General features: G+C 36.8%; 1 protein-coding gene across 6 annotated transcripts in view; it reads right to left on the minus strand.

The window, feature by feature from the left end:
- The window catches only part of LOC109711520 (molybdate-anion transporter), a 35,727-nt gene extending 23,135 nt beyond the window's left edge, over window positions 1–12,592 (minus strand). For 2 of the 6 annotated variants that reach the window (XR_002216631.1, XR_002216629.1), the window contains exons 1-2: window positions 12,290–12,591; window positions 11,617–11,791 (exon numbers count right to left, since the gene is read on the minus strand). Coding sequence is in view for 3 of the 6 variants with exons in the window: in XM_020234617.1 (XP_020090206.1) it covers window positions 11,617–11,791; window positions 12,290–12,503 (389 nt within the window). In the remaining 3 variants the exon portion in view is untranslated. Of the gene's footprint in view, window positions 1–11,616; window positions 11,792–12,289 lie in introns of all 6 variants that reach the window. The other 4 variants (XR_002216630.1, XM_020234617.1, XM_020234616.1 and 1 more) reach the window with 4 other exon arrangements.

Raw genomic sequence — 17,618 nt, forward strand, 5'->3', positions numbered from 1 at the left:
TAATTTCAAGCAAGCTTGAGCCTAAATTTAGGCTCGAAATTAATTTCAAGCCGAGCTTAAGTATTACTCGGCTCGCTCGAATTAAGCTCGAAAAGCTCGAAATNATATATATATATATATATATATATATATATATATATATATATATATATATATATAATTTGTTTACTATACTATTAATAGTACCAAACACTTGCTATTAGGTTTTCAGCCTTTAGATAAAGGGATGTGCAGTTAGAATAATAGTGATCCCCTAGGGTTGAGTGGGTGGTTAGTCAAATAATATGATCTAACAGGTGAAAATGGTCAAAAAGATAGATCTAACGGCACAAAATTTGATAGCACCAAGCATTTGGTACTATAGATTATATAGTAGCCGAACTCTCTCTATATATAGTCCAGCTACTATACTATCTATACTATCGATAATATTAAGCGCTTTGTACTATTGAGTTTTCTGCCGTTAGATCTGTCTATATATATATAGAGTCCGGCTATTATACTATCGATAATACCAAGCATTTGGTGCTATCGAGTTTTCTGCTATTAGATCTATTCCTTTGGCCATTTTCATCCGTTAGATCATACTATTCAACTAGTCATCCACTCAACCCTAAGGAGCTAGTATCATTCTGACCGCACATCCCTTCATCCAAGGACCGAAAACCTAATAGCAAGCGGTTTGTACTATCAATAGTATATATAGTAGCCTAACTATATATATAGGCGCCTCGAACTACTATATTCTTATAAGTATAAACCCCTTTATATTTATAAATTTTCAGTCGTTGGATGTGCGATTAGAATGATAGTGGTCCCCTAAGATTGGGTAGGTGGTTCGTTGAATAGTATGATTTAACGGATGGAAATGGTCAAAAAGATAGATCTAACGGTCGAAAACTTATGAGTATAAAGAGGTTTATTCACATAAAAGTATATGTAGTAACCAAACTCTATATATATAATTATATATAATATATATTTTAATTATATAAAATAATATACATTATGTATTTTAATTATATGTATATAGAATTTAGATTATTGGGTCCACAAAACCAAACCAGCAAAATATCCTACTCTAATTGCTCTCTTTCTCTCTTTTTCACTTCTTTGCAGAGTCGTTTTTCTTAATTTTTTAATATTATAATATCGTATTTCATGCATTCATTTTGTATATTAAACTATTAAATATTTTTTATATCAAATTTTAGATAATGTTTTATAAAAATTAAACTATAGATTGCACTATGTTAAGAATTTCAACCAGATCGTTTAGGACTCGAGCTTGCTCGACTCAAAATTAGGGTCGCTCGAGCTCGGCTCGAATTAATTCAAGCCAAGCTTGAGCCTAAATTTAGGCTCGAAATTAATTTCAAGCCAAGCTTGAGCTGAGGTAAGCTTGGTCGAGCTCGGCTCGTTTCCACCCCTACCAGCCTTATACCGAGTTATACCAGCTTATTCCCAGACCAAGAACTATTGTTCTCGAGTACGAAAATTCTCGTTTGGGAACAAAAGGGCGAAGAAAGGCTTATTCCCCCCTTGCTCCCGAAGCAAACATTGCCTAACATTTTGTCAGAAAAGTCAACTCGAAATGTCTTTGATGCGATTTTGTATATTCTTTAGTAACTCAATTGATGAAAAAGCTTACAAGTTTTAGTGAAATGTTTTTTAAACAATATGTGATTGTATGAAAAAAGTGTATATAAACATTTCCAATAAAGGTTTTTGGCCTATCAGGTTGACTGTATCATATCAACATGAACAGATGAACTTATTAACATGGGGCACTATATATACAATTTCGATAAAGGTTTTTGGCCTGCCAGGTTAACTACACCATATCAACATGAACTTATTAACATAGGGCATGTTTCCACAACCCACCAGACTATTGGCAAGGAAAAGACTGAAAGACAAGACTTCGAGAGCATAGGCTCATAAGGCTTTAGAAAGTAACTGGATGAAGTGGAGAATTTTGCCGTCACTAGCTGGAAGAGCAACCTTGTTATATCACTCGTGTAATACATCGGTGCATTTATTATGCAATATGACAACTCAAAGTTACCAAGGGTTCGGAAAAAAAAGTTTAGAAATTTCTTGCGTCATCATAATTTGTAGAACCCAAGATTTTTACAGTAATTTTCCTAAACACGTAATGCAACTATTTTCCAACAAAACAAAATTGTCGCCTCAACATCTATTAGTGCTGTAAGTTATAAGAGGGACCTTAGTGCAAGGATTAAAGTGCCCATCGGCACGGGCCGTATCTACCGTGCCGTATCGTGCTAACAAGATATCAGCACGATACAGCTCCTGTGTCGATGGCACAACTCAAAACCCTCTATTCTTGAAATTAGTAAGTAAATTTCTCAATAAAGTTCAAAAGATTTGATAAAAATACGTAATAAATAATTGGCATATTTTGTTGCTAAAGAAAATAAATATTTCATGCCATTACGTGTTGGCACACATATTTTTTGTGACTGACATGCATCGGCATGGCCCGGCACGCACCGTGCCGGCAAGTTTCCAACACTACCTCATGCCACGGCACTTACATCCTTGCCTCAGTGTAATTTCAAAGTGATGTTTCACAGATAAAATCGGGCGAGAGTGAAATGTTAAAACAAAATTTTATTCAAAAGATCACGATATTTCATGTGTCAAATTGCATGATTTCAGAGGTGGAGAAACTTATGAGCAAAACACAGCTGTGGATGGATTTTGAGTAAGACATTGTGAACTAGAGGGGTTAAAGTGCAATTTTTACAAATGAAAAGGGGCGACGCGAAAAAAGTTATCATTTCATGTGAGAAATTCTGAAGTTTTGGAGAGCGACTCTTATGAAAGGGACGCGTGGATTCAAGTTTCATAAAATTCGAAAATTTCTATGCATAATGGCTCAAATATGAAGATTGAGAGTTTAAAATTGTTTGGAGTTTTCTATTGAAAATTGCAACATTTTATGCGTGAAACTACAATTTCACTATTGAAGGCATTCCAGCGCAAAGTGCGCTATGGAGCTATAAGCAAGAGGGAGACTATTCAGGGACTTGTATGCAAATGTTACAACAAAATAATGATAAAAATAGGAGTTCAAAACCCTAAACCTAATCCCTCTCTTCCTCTCCTCCACGAGCTCTCTCTCTCTCTAGATCTCCCTCTCGCTTGTGGCTACTATCGCCCTCGAGCGCTGCCGCCACCAGCCGGAGCTCCTCCCCGACATCCCTCCACCACCGGCTGACCCTCCTCGACCCAAGGCTGAGGCCCAGGGTTTAGACTTCCTCGGTGTGGCCACCCTTTGTCATTTTGTTTCCTTCTCAGGCACAAGCCGTCGCCGCCGCCGCTGTCACCATTAGCAGCCGCGTCCGTGGAACTCTCCACCCTCCAGTCAACCTTCCCCTACCCTCCTGGACTGTCCAACAACTTCCCAAGGTTGCTAGTGCTGTTGTTGCTCCTATAGGCCTTACTTGTGGCCAAGATCTCAGTTCCGGCAGGCAGCCGCCTCCGACGAACACAGCTTTCCTTCATACTTGTACATGCCCGTGCTCCACTGAGTTGCAGGTAATAATGGGCTCGAATGGCTGGTTTCAACACTGCCCACCCGGTACTCGAAGAAATGCATACAATCAACCCAGTCGACGGAGATCACTGTTCTTGGAAGCACGACAATCCATTGGCTTTCTTCTACGCCATGCATACCTCGCTGGTGCGATCCGGACGATTCGTGGCAGTATGCACTCGTTGTAAACCCGGAACCCACTTCGTGCAGCCTTTTCTCGCTCCCGATCTGGTGTAGCCAAAGTTAGTCTATTTGCTGTCAAAGTAGCTTAGGCATGGACTAGCTAGTTGCGACACTTTGTAATTTATTTGGGCTGTCAAAGTAGTCTATTTGCTTGTTGGTCCACCGTCCTACACGAGAGAGAGAGAGAGAGAGAGAGAGAGAGAGAGGGATGTGGTGTAGCCAAAGTAGTCTATTTGCTGTCAAAGTAAGAGCCATGTTTATTGGCTGTGCCACATCTAGGGCTGGCAAATGAGCGAGCCGGCTCGCGTTCGACTCGCGTTCGACTCGATATTTGGCTCGCTCGAGCTCGACTCGAAATTAAATGAGCTGAGCTTGAACAAAAAAAAAGGCTCGAAATTTATTTCAAGCCGAGCTTGAGTATTACTCGGCTCGTTCGAATTAGGCTCGAAAAGCTCGAGTATATATATATATATATATATATATATATATATATAGTAGAGCTACTATGCTATCGAATGTATAGAGGATATGGTGCTTTCGATTTTTTGATTCTTAGATCAAGCCCTTTAATAATTTCTTTGAATTAATACTAGGGATATTATTTAATCCTGGGGGGGGGACCGCAATCATCCCAATCATACAATTCTTAATCAAAGGATTAAAAATTCGAAAACATCAAATCCTCTATATTTTCGATAGCATAGTAGTTCTACACTATATATATATATATATATATATTAAAAAATATATAAATATAATATATTTTAATTATATATAGGCTGAGTGAATAATCTGAGTCTAGTTAAAATTGGGTCAATATTAGCCCATAAAGACAAACCTAATAGACAAATAAAAGAGCAAAATTTTACTAAATTTATATATTTTTCCTTTCTTTCTTTCTTTCTTTCTTTCTTTCATAGAGCTCTAAATTTTCAATATGTTTCTCTCTTTCTCTTTTTCTGTCTTTCACCCTAAGTGACCAAGCCGGAAGCCCTCTAAGTTACCAAGTAACATCATATGCCCGCCGTTGCCTACCTTGTTATTAATTGTATGCTTGAGAAAATATACAGAATATTTTTAAAGTAAAAAATTATTATTCATATAAAATTTTAATTTTAGTTATATATGATTGGATTCGTTTAATCAATATTTATCTATATAATTTATTTATTTTTGACTGCATAAATGAAAGATGAAATATATAGAGATTGAAGAGGGAAGAAAAAAATGTAGGCTGAAAAAATTAGATATTCAACTCATAAATATTTTTTTTCATATTATAATACTATATTTCATAAAATTATTTTGTACTTTGAACTATTAGACATATTTGTATCAAATTATAGATAATGTTTTATACAAATTAAACTATTGATCGTATAATGTTGAAAATTTCAAGGGCTCGTTTAGGGGCTCGAGCTCGCTCGACTTGAAATTAGGCTCGCTCGAGCTCGGCTCGAATTAATTTCAATCCAAGCTTGAGCTTAAATTTAGGCTCGAAATTAATTTCAAGCCGAATTTGAGCCGAGATAAGCTCGCTCGAGCTCGGCTCGTTTCCACCCCTAGCTGCAACTAGCAACACATCATCAACTCCCCCTTGCACCATCGGTTGGCTTCCACCTTGTGGATGTTCGGTAAAATATTCAAAAAGCCTTTTTCGTTACCATAGTAAATGCTTTATATGATTATGGTGCGAATTCGGCTTTTCAATACTTTTCACGTCATGGGAGGTGCTGAGCGGTGTCAGTTAACATTGTTTGACATTTGGACTAGTTGTTCGAGGTCTGAAAACCTTTCATAATTGATTTGGTGCAAAATGACACTAGTTAAGGCAAAATAGGATCGTTATCGTGTGTTTCGGTTTCATTTTCACGGAAGCAGTATTGTTGTTGTTAAATATAAAAATATATAAACACCATACTCTAACAACTTAAGCTTTTAGAGTACAACAGTTATTTCACGCCATACACTGTTTTGCATGGTTGCGTGCCTTCCGACTTGCAACTTGTTCGAGTGTCTAGATGTTTGTGTTATCCTGATCTACAGGACATTGTTGCTCACAAACTCTCCCCGCGATCGCATCCTTGAGTTTTCTTGGGACTCTGCGCTCAGCATAAAGGCTTTCGTTGCCTTTATCCGAGCACTGCATTTCCCAACATGTTACCTTTGTTGAAATAGTGTTTCCTTATTCCTGTCTTTCAAAATTTTCCACCTCTTCAGCACCGCATTCTATTATTTCAAATTTTCATATGTTTCAAAAAGAAATTTCTAATCCTCATTTATTGGGTGCTAGTCCGTCTACTATTCATGCCATCTCTGGGATCTATTTCATTCACTTCTCAACTGTTAATGGTCTTAGTACTCCATCTACCAATATTATTTCTCAGTCTGTTTCACCGTCTGAGTTATTATCTCACTTTCCTACCGCTTTAACTGATACTGCCATACAGGTTCACCTTGAGAATGACACTTCTGTTGCTGATCAACCTAGACTCCTGGTCTATACCAGACGGAATATGTGAACCCACTTCTCCTACTGATATGGCACCCTCACATTCTGAACCTCTACCTTTCCCCCCACCTGACGCTGCCCTAGCTATTGTGCCCTCTGCTACTTTACCTATTGTCTCTTTGTTCCCTTCCCGTACCCACTCTATGATCCACCCAATCCATGGCAAAGAGTTTGTCTTAGTCTACCACCTTCTTGGCTTCTAAGAGCTCTAGTCTTCCTAGCGAGCCTAACTCTTTTGCTAAGGCTTCTCAAGATGTAGGTTGGTGTGCCGCTATGGCTGAGTTTGATGCTTTATTGGCTAACTCTACTTGGGACCTTGTTCCTCCTCTCTCATCTATCAACCTTATCAGCTGCAAATGGGTGTACAAAGTCAAGCAGAGGGCGAATAGTTTTCTTGAGCATCTCAAAACTCGTCTTGTGGCTCAGGGCTACAAACAACAACACGGTATTGATTTTGATGAGACTTTTTCCCCGGTTGTCAAGCCAACTACTATTTTGTACAGTTCTTTCTACTGCAATCTCGTCTGGGTAGCCACTGCAGCAACTTGATGTGAAGAACGCCTTTTTCTTAATCATGTTTGCCGATTACATAAAGCGATCTATGGACTTTAGCAGGCGCCTCGGGCTTGGTTTTAGCGTTTTACTTTCTTTCTCTCTGAACTAGGTTTTATTGGCAACACCATTGATCCCTCGATGTTTATTTGTCACTCCTCCTCTTGTTCTTCTTTTATATGTTGGTGATATTATTGTCACCGGAAGCTCATCTTCGCACTTGGAGTCTCTTACAAGCACCTTGCAACGGGAATTTGCCATGAAAGACTTAGGTCCAATATATTATTTTTTGGGTATTTAAGTTACCTGCTCTACTTCTGGTCTTCATCTGGCTCAACAAAATTATGCACATCAACTGCTTGTGCATCGTGGGTTTCTTGACAATAAACTTGTCTCCACTCCTGTCTCCAACCACTCGTCTTTTGGCTCATGAAGGGCGTCTTCTTGAAGATCCCTACACCTATCGTCCGATGGTTGGTGTTTTACAATACCTTACCTTTACACGACCTGACGACTAGATATTTTGTACGCTGTCAATTCGGTTGCTCAATATCTTTATGCGCCTGGTGAGCCTCACATGCAAGCAATTAAACGTCTTCTCCATTATATTCAGGGCACACTGTCATATGACATTTCTATCCTCGCTGTGTCAATCCTTCACTTGTCGCCTTTCAAGATGCAGATTGGGCCGATTGTCCGGATACACGCCTGTCTACTTCCGTATATTGCATATTTATTGGGCCTAATCTTATTTCGTGGTCTGTTAAGAAACAACCTACTATTTCTCGTTCTAGTTCTGAGGCGAGGTATCACGCTGTGGCTTACACGCTTGCTGAGACAATTTGGATCAGTTGTCTACTTCGTGATCTTGGTGTTTCCTTATGGCGTTCTATTTGCATCTGCTATAATGGCGTTCTATTTGCATCTGCTATAATAACCTTAGCACCACAAATCTTGCTACCAATCCTATTCTTCGCGCTTGTACGAAGTATATTGAGCTTGATCATCAGTTCTTGCGGGACTAAGTCCAATCCAGTGATTTGGACTTAGTTCATATATCTTTTGATAAGCAACTTGCTGACATATTCACCAAACCCTTGTCCCCTTCTCAGTTCTCCATGCTGCGAACCAATCTTCGCATCCGACCAGTGGATGGTTAGCTTGTGGGGGAATGTTACAATATATTTTAGTATGCTAGGATATATTTAATATTGTATTATCCATTGCCTTTTATAGTGTAGGACTATATGGTATCTTTGGTTGTAATATTACTATAATAGGTTGATTTGTATACTATTTATTATCATCAATAAAACCCTAGAGGGCTATGCTCTTTTGCCTTTTTTTCAATTGCTGTCTGGAATAATTGTCGAGCCCTGTTGGCTGGCCTAGCCTTGCTATTTGAGTCCCTCGCGGAGTGCGCCATGGGTTGGTCTTGATACCAAAACAAGTATTTTGGATACCCGATTGACTTCCTTTAGGAGTCGTGGCTCCCGTTTTTGCGCACTTTGTGTCTAACCATCCTAACACCCAAAGTGGAGCTTGGGACAGCGGATGAGATTTGTAGGCCTATAGCATTACTCGAGATACTTCGTGGGCAGAAGTAGCATCCCGGTGAGTTTATGCGAAAATCGGCGGATTCTGAAAATCGGTAAGTAGGTCCAATGTTCCGATCAAGCGATTATGAGTTGTGGGTGACTTTGTCACAATTTAGTAATGATGTGGTATTGAGAACATCTTAGAGCTGAACACTTATTGTGTGTGTAATCCGACACTGAAGTAATGTCCGGAATATCGAATCAGTGCCTTTGATTCCCTCGTGGCCTAGTTCCGCAATCACTGTTCATTTTGTCGAGCACTTGGCATGCAGTTGTCCCAACACCAGAAGTGGTGCGTCTCGGGATAGCGAACGTGTTGTTGTAACTCTCTGTTGAGGCGGTTACTTGTTGGCCTAGTTTTAGAAGTAGGTTTGTGGAACTGATGTTCTTTTTGTGTCGTAGTGCATGGTGGTGTGGTTTAGACGTATAAGTTGTAGGAGCTAATGATGGCACTTGGTTGCGTTGTTTAGGTTCGAGTGACACCTAGAAACAACGATCGAGTCGAGAACTCAGATACTTAGTGAGGCGGGTGTTTCAATTCAAAGTCGATAAAGTTGTATCTTACTTGGTTTTCCTCTATGATCCTTCTATTCCATTACAGTTGTCAAGTACTACAACTTATCATGAGTTGGTACTCTACATGTTTGTTGCTTTATCGTATTGGTTACATACTGCTTATGATTACTATGATTGTGTTCCATCTACTGATGATGTATTACATGTAGAGTAGGATTCGTTCTAGTTGCATAGCCATCTAACTATGATATGACCTGGTAGGTCAGTGTTACTCAGTTTGTTGAGTTTTAACCCTGTTGGTCAGCTGATTCACTCCCATGTGATTAGACCTCATCGGTTGACTATTCTCTTATATGTGATTTGACCTTGAGGTTGGTAGATTTATTTCATTAGATTTGACCTAGTAGGTCGGTACTTCCTTTATGATATTGACCCTAGAGGTCGGTTGACGTATCTTGTTCATGATTGAGATTACAACATGCTTCATCTTGACCCCTTGCATTTGACATCATCCCCTTTGATACTTGCGTAGTATAGCATGCTAGTTTTATTTTATTTTTTTGAGAGATAGGTAGCATGCTACCCGCTTCGTTTATTTTATTTAGAAATAAACTTAGCTAGAAATGTGAATCAACTAGGATTCGAACTTGGGACCACGGGTACCAACCACCAAGCCCTTTGCCACTTGCACTAGGGACGGTCAGTTATAGCATGCTAGTTGATCTTGAGATTTGTGAGTTTGTGATCATGGACCTAGTTGATTTTAATGACACCTTTGGAGAGTATATGTTGGTTCTTTATTGTTGCCTCAAGCATAGATTAGACTGTTGAGTCTGAGTTGTTGGAGGCTTGAGCATACGTATGTGACTATAACTTGAGATGGCGCTATTGCTGTTAGATAGGGTTCACGACCTTGAATGCTTTTAGTTTGCCAGCCCACTGGGAGGTGTAGCTCTTAGACAAAGTTCGTCATCCGGAGTACTTCACTCTTAGATTTGATGTACACCACTTTTAGACAGGGTTCGCGACCTTGGGTGCCGCATGTTGTGTCCCTCCGAAATAGAACTTGGTTATTGGTCCTCGCGACCTAGTAGGCAAGTCTGTTCGGTGCATAGTAGGCAAGTTTGTTCTAAGTTGTCTTTATGGCAAGCCATCATGATAGGATTGATTTTGAACGATCTATATGTCTGGTCGGTGCATAGTATCTCTGTTTGAGTTATACATGATTTTCTGTTGGTTGTTGCAATTACAAAGCAGCATCTTTCAAATAGTTTATTCATCACATTTGATTATATACTATCTTGCTACTGTAGTTGGCATCTCTATCGCATTTATATAATTGACTCTCTTTTACAGTAGCGGCGGTAGATTGTATTTCATTTTGTGATTCTTCCTTATGCTCGTGCTAATGTAGTTGAGTACGCTTATATCTCAATTGATTATATCAATTATCTTCTTATCCTTGCAGTTATCTTTTTGTCGTACTCTTTGTCGACTAGTGACTACAGCTTGCCTTCAGTGGCTGGTTTCCCCCATTAGGAAACATATTTATATATTTCTCACCCTACTGTTTTTAAAAGTGCTGCCAACAGTGTGGGTCGGAGCGTTGCGTAAGGACGTGGTTAGTTAGCGTCTAAATAGCTCGTGCCTTGGACTCGCATTACTAGATCCTGATTTACTTTCCTGTTATTATTATCTTTATCATGTTAAGATTATATACCTTAGCCTCATAGTCTTGAATTTAGATTTGTTGTTGGGTTTACCTATTCTTGAGATTTTCGATTTCTTGTTTGAGATTTGTGGATCAATTAATTGTTATAGTTGTTATAATGATTCCTCCCTGTTTAGGTTGTTTGTTATAATTGTGGTTGTATTGTCTGTACTTCTATGTCGTGCATGTATAGAGGAGACTCTGTCCGTGTGGATAGAGAAAACTCTGGCACGTGGCGGGTCTATGTGCGTCTCGCGCAAGATTTTAAAAAAAAAAATTATACGTTTTTTCGCAAACTCTTATCTTTAAAACGGAAGGATTTCCAAAAAAAAATACTTTCCCAAAGGGCCCTGGGGCACGACATAATTACATGTGAAAAACTTAACTGGTAATTTGGATTAACATGTTAAGACAAGAAGCATATGTTGGATCGGAAATATCAAGCCTTTCGTCCTTGAAGAAAGGCAATGATAGCATAACTTGGGACTTTGCCCTAAATTTAAACATTTCAAAGCAAAGTTGCAATGACAAAATATTGCTTTGATATGAACTAACTGCAGGAGGAAATGAAAATAGAAGTTCAAGTAGTATCAACAGGTCTAATGAAATGACTTGTTTGAAGTAAATAATGCTTACAGCTATGTTTCTTGTCTGAGAAAATTAATGTAAAGAGGTTATAAATTTTCCCAATGTCACAAACTTCCACATGGTGTGTAGCATCAACAATTAATATGAAAGAGCATGCTTTACATTTAATGACAAATGCATCATCTTTAACAACATCCAGATAAAGATAATGGTTTCTCTCTTCAACTCATCTTTAGAAATCAACATTGGGTTTATCCACAAGGGCAAATAACAAGTTACCTCATCACTACCTCAAATAAGTAACACCCTTAAAAGCATTACTCTAATCAAGAAATAGGAACAAATGAGAACATATTAAGGATGCAGATGTAAAAAACAACTCTTGACTTACATCATGTCGAAAAGAATTCCAGAGAATGTACCAAGAAACAGACCACCAGCAGCTCCAGCTGCAAGAACCAATGCCATCTGCTCCCTACCTAGCCCATACTGCATGTATTCGTACTCCCCCGATATTGTTTGAAGTACTTCAATCACTGGAAAATATGAGGAAGCTCCAAATAAAACTAAACTTCAATGTAAGAAGTGAGGAAAGGCGGCGGTCAAAATTACAAGAAGGGTATCAAAGGAAAGCACAATACAGCACCTAAGTCTTATTCGAGAGCATAAAGGCCCTGTTTGGATTTAGGAGTAAGTTATATAACTTGTTCAGTATGGAATTTTACTTTTGTGATTGGAGGCTGAGGATTTAGTTTTTGCTCATGGAAAGTTCTTGACGGTCATGATTTGATAGGATAGCATATTTTCTCTTCGAGATAATTTATTTTATTCCAAGAATAAAATTTGAGGGCCGAATATGGTATTCAATTTCATAACATTTGATCTCGCTGCTCGCCCACCAAATACTACGGCGTTTTGTGTAAATCAAGAAAAAAAAATATGTCGAACAAGATATTTATGCATCCAAACATGGCCACAATCACAACCAAGCGGAAAAGGGAAAAAAAACAAAAAGGCGTAAATGTTAAAGTGAAGACAGGTGGGGTGTTCCCAGATGCGAAAACCTGAAGCTATGGAGTAGATTAGCAAGAAGCTTCGTTGGAACCGCAGGAATGGCGCAGAAGGGCCGAGATCGAAAGGATATGCGGACGCGGCACCTTTCGCTGAGCCCTTCGAAAAGTATGGGCAGAGGAAGATGGACGCAAAGCAGGAGACGAAAAGGAAAACGTAGGCGAGGGGGTTCAGCTCCCACTCCTCCCTCTCAATCACCACTGTCATTGCAAATCGGGCTCCTAGCCCTATCCCATCGTCTCCTGCGGCCGTCGCTTGGTGCGTGGTGGGTGGTGGTGCCGAACTGCCCGACTTGTTGGGCTTGGGCCGGCTGTCAACGAGCCGAACTCAAGCGAGCCAGAGCCAGCTCGAGATCGGCTCGAAAGTGCTCAAGGTCGGCTCGTCTTCGGCTCGAGCTCGTGATGAGCGTCAAATGTCCAGCTCGTGATCGGCTCGCAAGTTATTTGCACTAGCTCGTTTTTGGCCCGTTGGCTCGATTATTGCTACCTTACAAAAATATTTTGCTCGACGGGTAGGAAGTTGAGCAGGATACGATCTACCTAAATTTCTGTAAGAAAATTCATATCAAACTCTAATTAGAAGCTCAAGAAAAAAAATTCCTTATATTCTGCTAAAAAAAACCATAAGAAAAAGAGAAAAAGGAAAGATGAAGATCTTGGAAGACGAAAAACGAACCTGCTGAAAGCGCCGCTACCGGAGTTCCATCGAGATATGCGAACGGCAAAGAATGCGCTGCCGGGAGTGTGCGAACGGTGAAGACGGAAGAGCGCTGCCGAGGGGTCTTCGGGCGTAGAGAGAGAGAGAGAAAGAGAGAGGCGGGCGTGTGTGTGTAATGTGTGTAACTAGTGTAGACCCGCGCTTCGCTGCGGTGTTTATAGGTATATTGCGGTAAATAGTTTAAATAAACTAATAGTAAGACAAAATTTATGTTAATTATAACATTAATAAATTGATAGTAGAAAGTTCTAATACAACTTCAGTACACATAATATAATGGAGGAGTACTACAATATTAAAAATAGTCTTTCAGCATAATGCAAGAGTAAAATGCAATATTAAATGTAATCCTTCACATCTTGTCTTCATCTGTAGAGGGAGCATCATCAAGACTGGAAAGAAAAGTAAAGATTTTTAGTTTAATTTATGCTGACATAAAAAATAAGAAATAAGAGATGATAAATATTTGAGGGGAAAAAATGGACGACATTAAATCTTACATAAGTCGGCGTTTTTTCGCTCGCGGGATTTCGTTNCTGGCTCGTGAACGACGAGCTGGATTGCCAGCCCTAGCTTGGGGTGGGCTAAAGTACTGAAAGGGTGAGAAAGGAAGAAGGAGAAGGGAGGGAAGGTGGATCAGATTCGATTGTAGGTCGGGTTCAAACCCAGATTATCCTCCTATCCATTCTAAAGCCAAGTTCATGCAAATCTGTAATTTACAATCTTCTATAATCAATAATCTATACCTATACTAGTGAAAATATCTGCATATTATGATTGGGGGTTCTGAAATTTTGATGGCGAGCGGCGCGTGGCCTCGTGGGGAGTTTCAACAACGAGCGGCGTGCGGCGGGGGGTAGGGGAGGAGGCAAGAGTGACACGGATGAAAAGTCTAGGGCATGTTTATTGAGCGGGGGGATTTTTTTTTACAGGTGAGAGTTTTTCGACCTTAGCATTTTTTTTCCTTCCTTCAGGACGTGCAAGACGGGTGTACACCTCTTTTTTTTCGTCAAACAATTTAGCAATCGTGAATTATTCACGAATAATAGCCATATAAACTCACAAATTCACGTATTATTGTAAATATTTGAAAAAAAAAATATAAACAGACCGTTTTATTCGATTATTCAATAATTCACAAACAATTCACGAATTATTCGTGAATTAACTAACTAAGATCTATACTACTTATAAAAGAGGAGATTTTAAAACTTTTTTCTTTTTCAAAATGCCACTTTCTATTAATATAATTCCAATCATATATTAACCATATCATTCATTCAAGTTTTATAGGTACTAGTTATAGTGCATGTGCGATGCACGTCACATTTAATTAAATTAAAATTATATTTATATTTTAAATTTAAATAATTATTGGTGGTATAAATCTATTTATCAATTAATTTTTTTGTAACTTTAATTTTTTTACTGTGTATCCAAAGTTTAAAATTTGGAAGTAATTCTAAATTTTAAATTAATGAATTTAGATTTAAATTTATGAACAAAACTCAAAATTTGAAGTTAATTTTGAATCCATAATTTGAATATAAATAATTATTAGAGATTATTTATCATTCCATCTATTTTTCAAATTTTATATATTTTCAAGTTAATAAATTATTTTCAATTTGAAATACTGCTTACACACCCAAATATTAAAATTTTAATTAATTTCAAATTTTGAATTAAAATATTAATTCACATTTGAAATTATGAACTAAATTTAAAATTTAAAGTTGATTTGATAAGCTTATTTAAATTATTTTATTTTCCAAACTTAATTTCTTTTTAGTAAGTTAATTGAGAGGTAGTGTATACTAAATATTTTCAATGTGTGTTACGTAGAGATTTTTATATTTTTGATGAGTATGGAATATTCTTTTATGGGGCTACAGCAAATATTCAACAACTATTTTAATAATTATCTAAAATTAATATAAATTTGCGAATCACAAAGTTTACATTTTTAAATTGTAAATTCATATGTTATATTTTATTAAAAAATATCTCATATTTTAAATATTAGTAGATAAAATTGAGATAATTTTTATATATTTACTTTAAAAAAATATGATTAAATATTATATATACGGAAGATATTACGTGATGGGATATTATGTAGGTGGCGGGCGGTTATTAGGAGATAGGGTACATATTTAAAGAGTGAAATTTGATAAGAGGGTAAATTTAGGTAAAAAAAATTGACAAATACTTAATTCGTTAGTAGAAAAAAAATTTTAAATTTCGTATAGTTATAATTAGTGTTGGCAATAACTATTTTTTAAATTTTAGTTAGAATATAACAGTTATTTTTTATTAAAATATAGCAAATAAATATATTTTTTAAAATTTTAAAATTTTTTTTTGTTAATTATAAATTTTTGAATAAATATGACCATAAAAATTTATGTTAATTTAAGATAACTATTAAAATAATTATTACGCGTAAATTTTCACATATGCTCAACTAGTTATTTTAAAATAATAAAAAATAACTAAATTTTTTCGAAATATTTTATCCCAACGAAAAAAAATATTTCCGTTTGCGAAATAAGGGGGATATATGTTATCCCCGTACTTCCAGAAACTGCTTTGCGTATGCACGGTTGCGTATCGTCGTACTTCCTCTGCTTTTTAAGTTCGTTGACAATTGAGGCCTATATATTCACCGCAGCGATCGGCAGCGCTCAAGAAAAGCGGTTCCAAGAGAACTCAGCGGGACGACTGCTGAAGCGATGGGAGGCGGCCGACGTCCTCCCCATCATCTCCTGCCGTCGGGCACAGCCGTCGTCGACGCCACCGACAATTCATCCTCTTCCACCNAAATTATATTTATATTTTAAATTTAAATAATTATTGGTGGTATAAATCTATTTATCAATTAATTTTTTTTCTAACTTTAATTTTTTTACTGTGTATCTAAATTTTAAAAATTTGAAGTAATTCTAAATTTTAAATTAATGAATTCAGATTTAAATTTATGAATAAAACTCAAAATTTGAAGTTAATTTTGAATCCATAATTTGAATATAAATAATTATTAGAGACATTGACTTATTTATCATTCCATCTATTTTTCAAATTTTATATATTCTCAAGTTGATTTGATAAGCTTATTTAAATCATTCTATTTTTCAAACCTAATTTTTTTTAGTTAGTTAATTGAGAGATAGTGGGATCTAAAACAACAACCATATATGAACTAATTCCTTATACTCCCAAACAAGTACCAAGTGATCATAAAATCTTTTATATATATATATATATCTGCAAACATATCTTGTAGCTAGCTAGCCTTCAACCAAATCATACTGGCAGCTTCAAGCTCTCACACCAACAAGTTTTCCAAATCACTCACTTAAGATATATTTGTAGCAAATGGGCTGGGAGAAGAGGTGAGGTGGATATATATATACATATATATTAATGTTAAAGGAGACCTAATTCTATAGAATGAGAGGTGGTGCATGTATATATATAGTGGTTACTAATTAGGAGGAATTAGTGAATGAATTAGCAAATCAATGATATTCTCTTTATGCTATTGGCTTGATTACAAATTTGAAACTCTGAGAATGAAATTAGAATCCAATCATAGATCAAGAGCTAAATTGCTACAACTGAAACTCTTGGATGAAATTTCAGGGACTAAATATTTTTTACTCAACGGCTTTTTTCTGCGCATTATTATTATGTTTTTGTTATATATTATCATATGATGAATTGCCATTAACTTCAAATTGCCATATGAAATTTTAGGGAGCTAAATTGCCATTAACACAGTTTAGTAAACATGTGTTAATTAAGAGACTCGTAAGTATCTCAGATGGCAATTTGAAGTTATAATGCAGGCTTGTATTTTAGTGTTTATTTTCAATTTGACATCTGGGGCTTGTATTTTAGTGTTTATTTTCAATTTGACATCTGGGGCTTGTATTTTAGCGTTTATGTCCAATTTGACGGATTTGGGGCTGTTTCCATTGTTGTTAACAAATCAATTTCTTAAATGGAAACAGTTTCAGCTTACTCCAAACACTAATTTATATTAACACATGCTTAGTAAACTTAACGGAGGAGCTGACGAAAAGAAAATAAGATGAACTGATTCAGTTTACTAAGCTGAATCAGTTTAGTAAACTGTATCCATTGTTAAGAAACTGATTAGTAAACATATGTTTATATAAATTAGTAAACTGATTTACTTCATTAAAATGTGTTTTTTTATTTCTGGATAAACTTAATATGGTTGCTTGCATCAGTTTATGGATAACATTTCCAGCTAATACTAATGAATAATGCTCTAATAAAATTATGTTATTTGTTTCAAATGAAATCCCATACAAATCTGGAATATCTGGTTAAGAGTTTCCGGCTTTCTGTGATTTGTAATTTAGCATCAGTTTATGAGCAACTGTATATATTCTGGTAGGATGTTTTTATAGTGTGCGTTTAATTTAGCTATTTTGATACTCTTTTTCAGTGTTTTCATATGGATAGTAACAAGGCAAAGAGATGGGTAGACTATAGCAGAGTAAGTAAAGAATATTTGGATGGAGTAGAGGCCTTTCTTAATTTTGCATTTGAAAACAGTTCCGTCGATGTAAA

Source organism: Ananas comosus, linkage group 6, assembly GCF_001540865.1.
Source record: "Ananas comosus cultivar F153 linkage group 6, ASM154086v1, whole genome shotgun sequence".
Classification (NCBI taxonomy): domain Eukaryota; kingdom Viridiplantae; phylum Streptophyta; class Magnoliopsida; order Poales; family Bromeliaceae; genus Ananas; species Ananas comosus.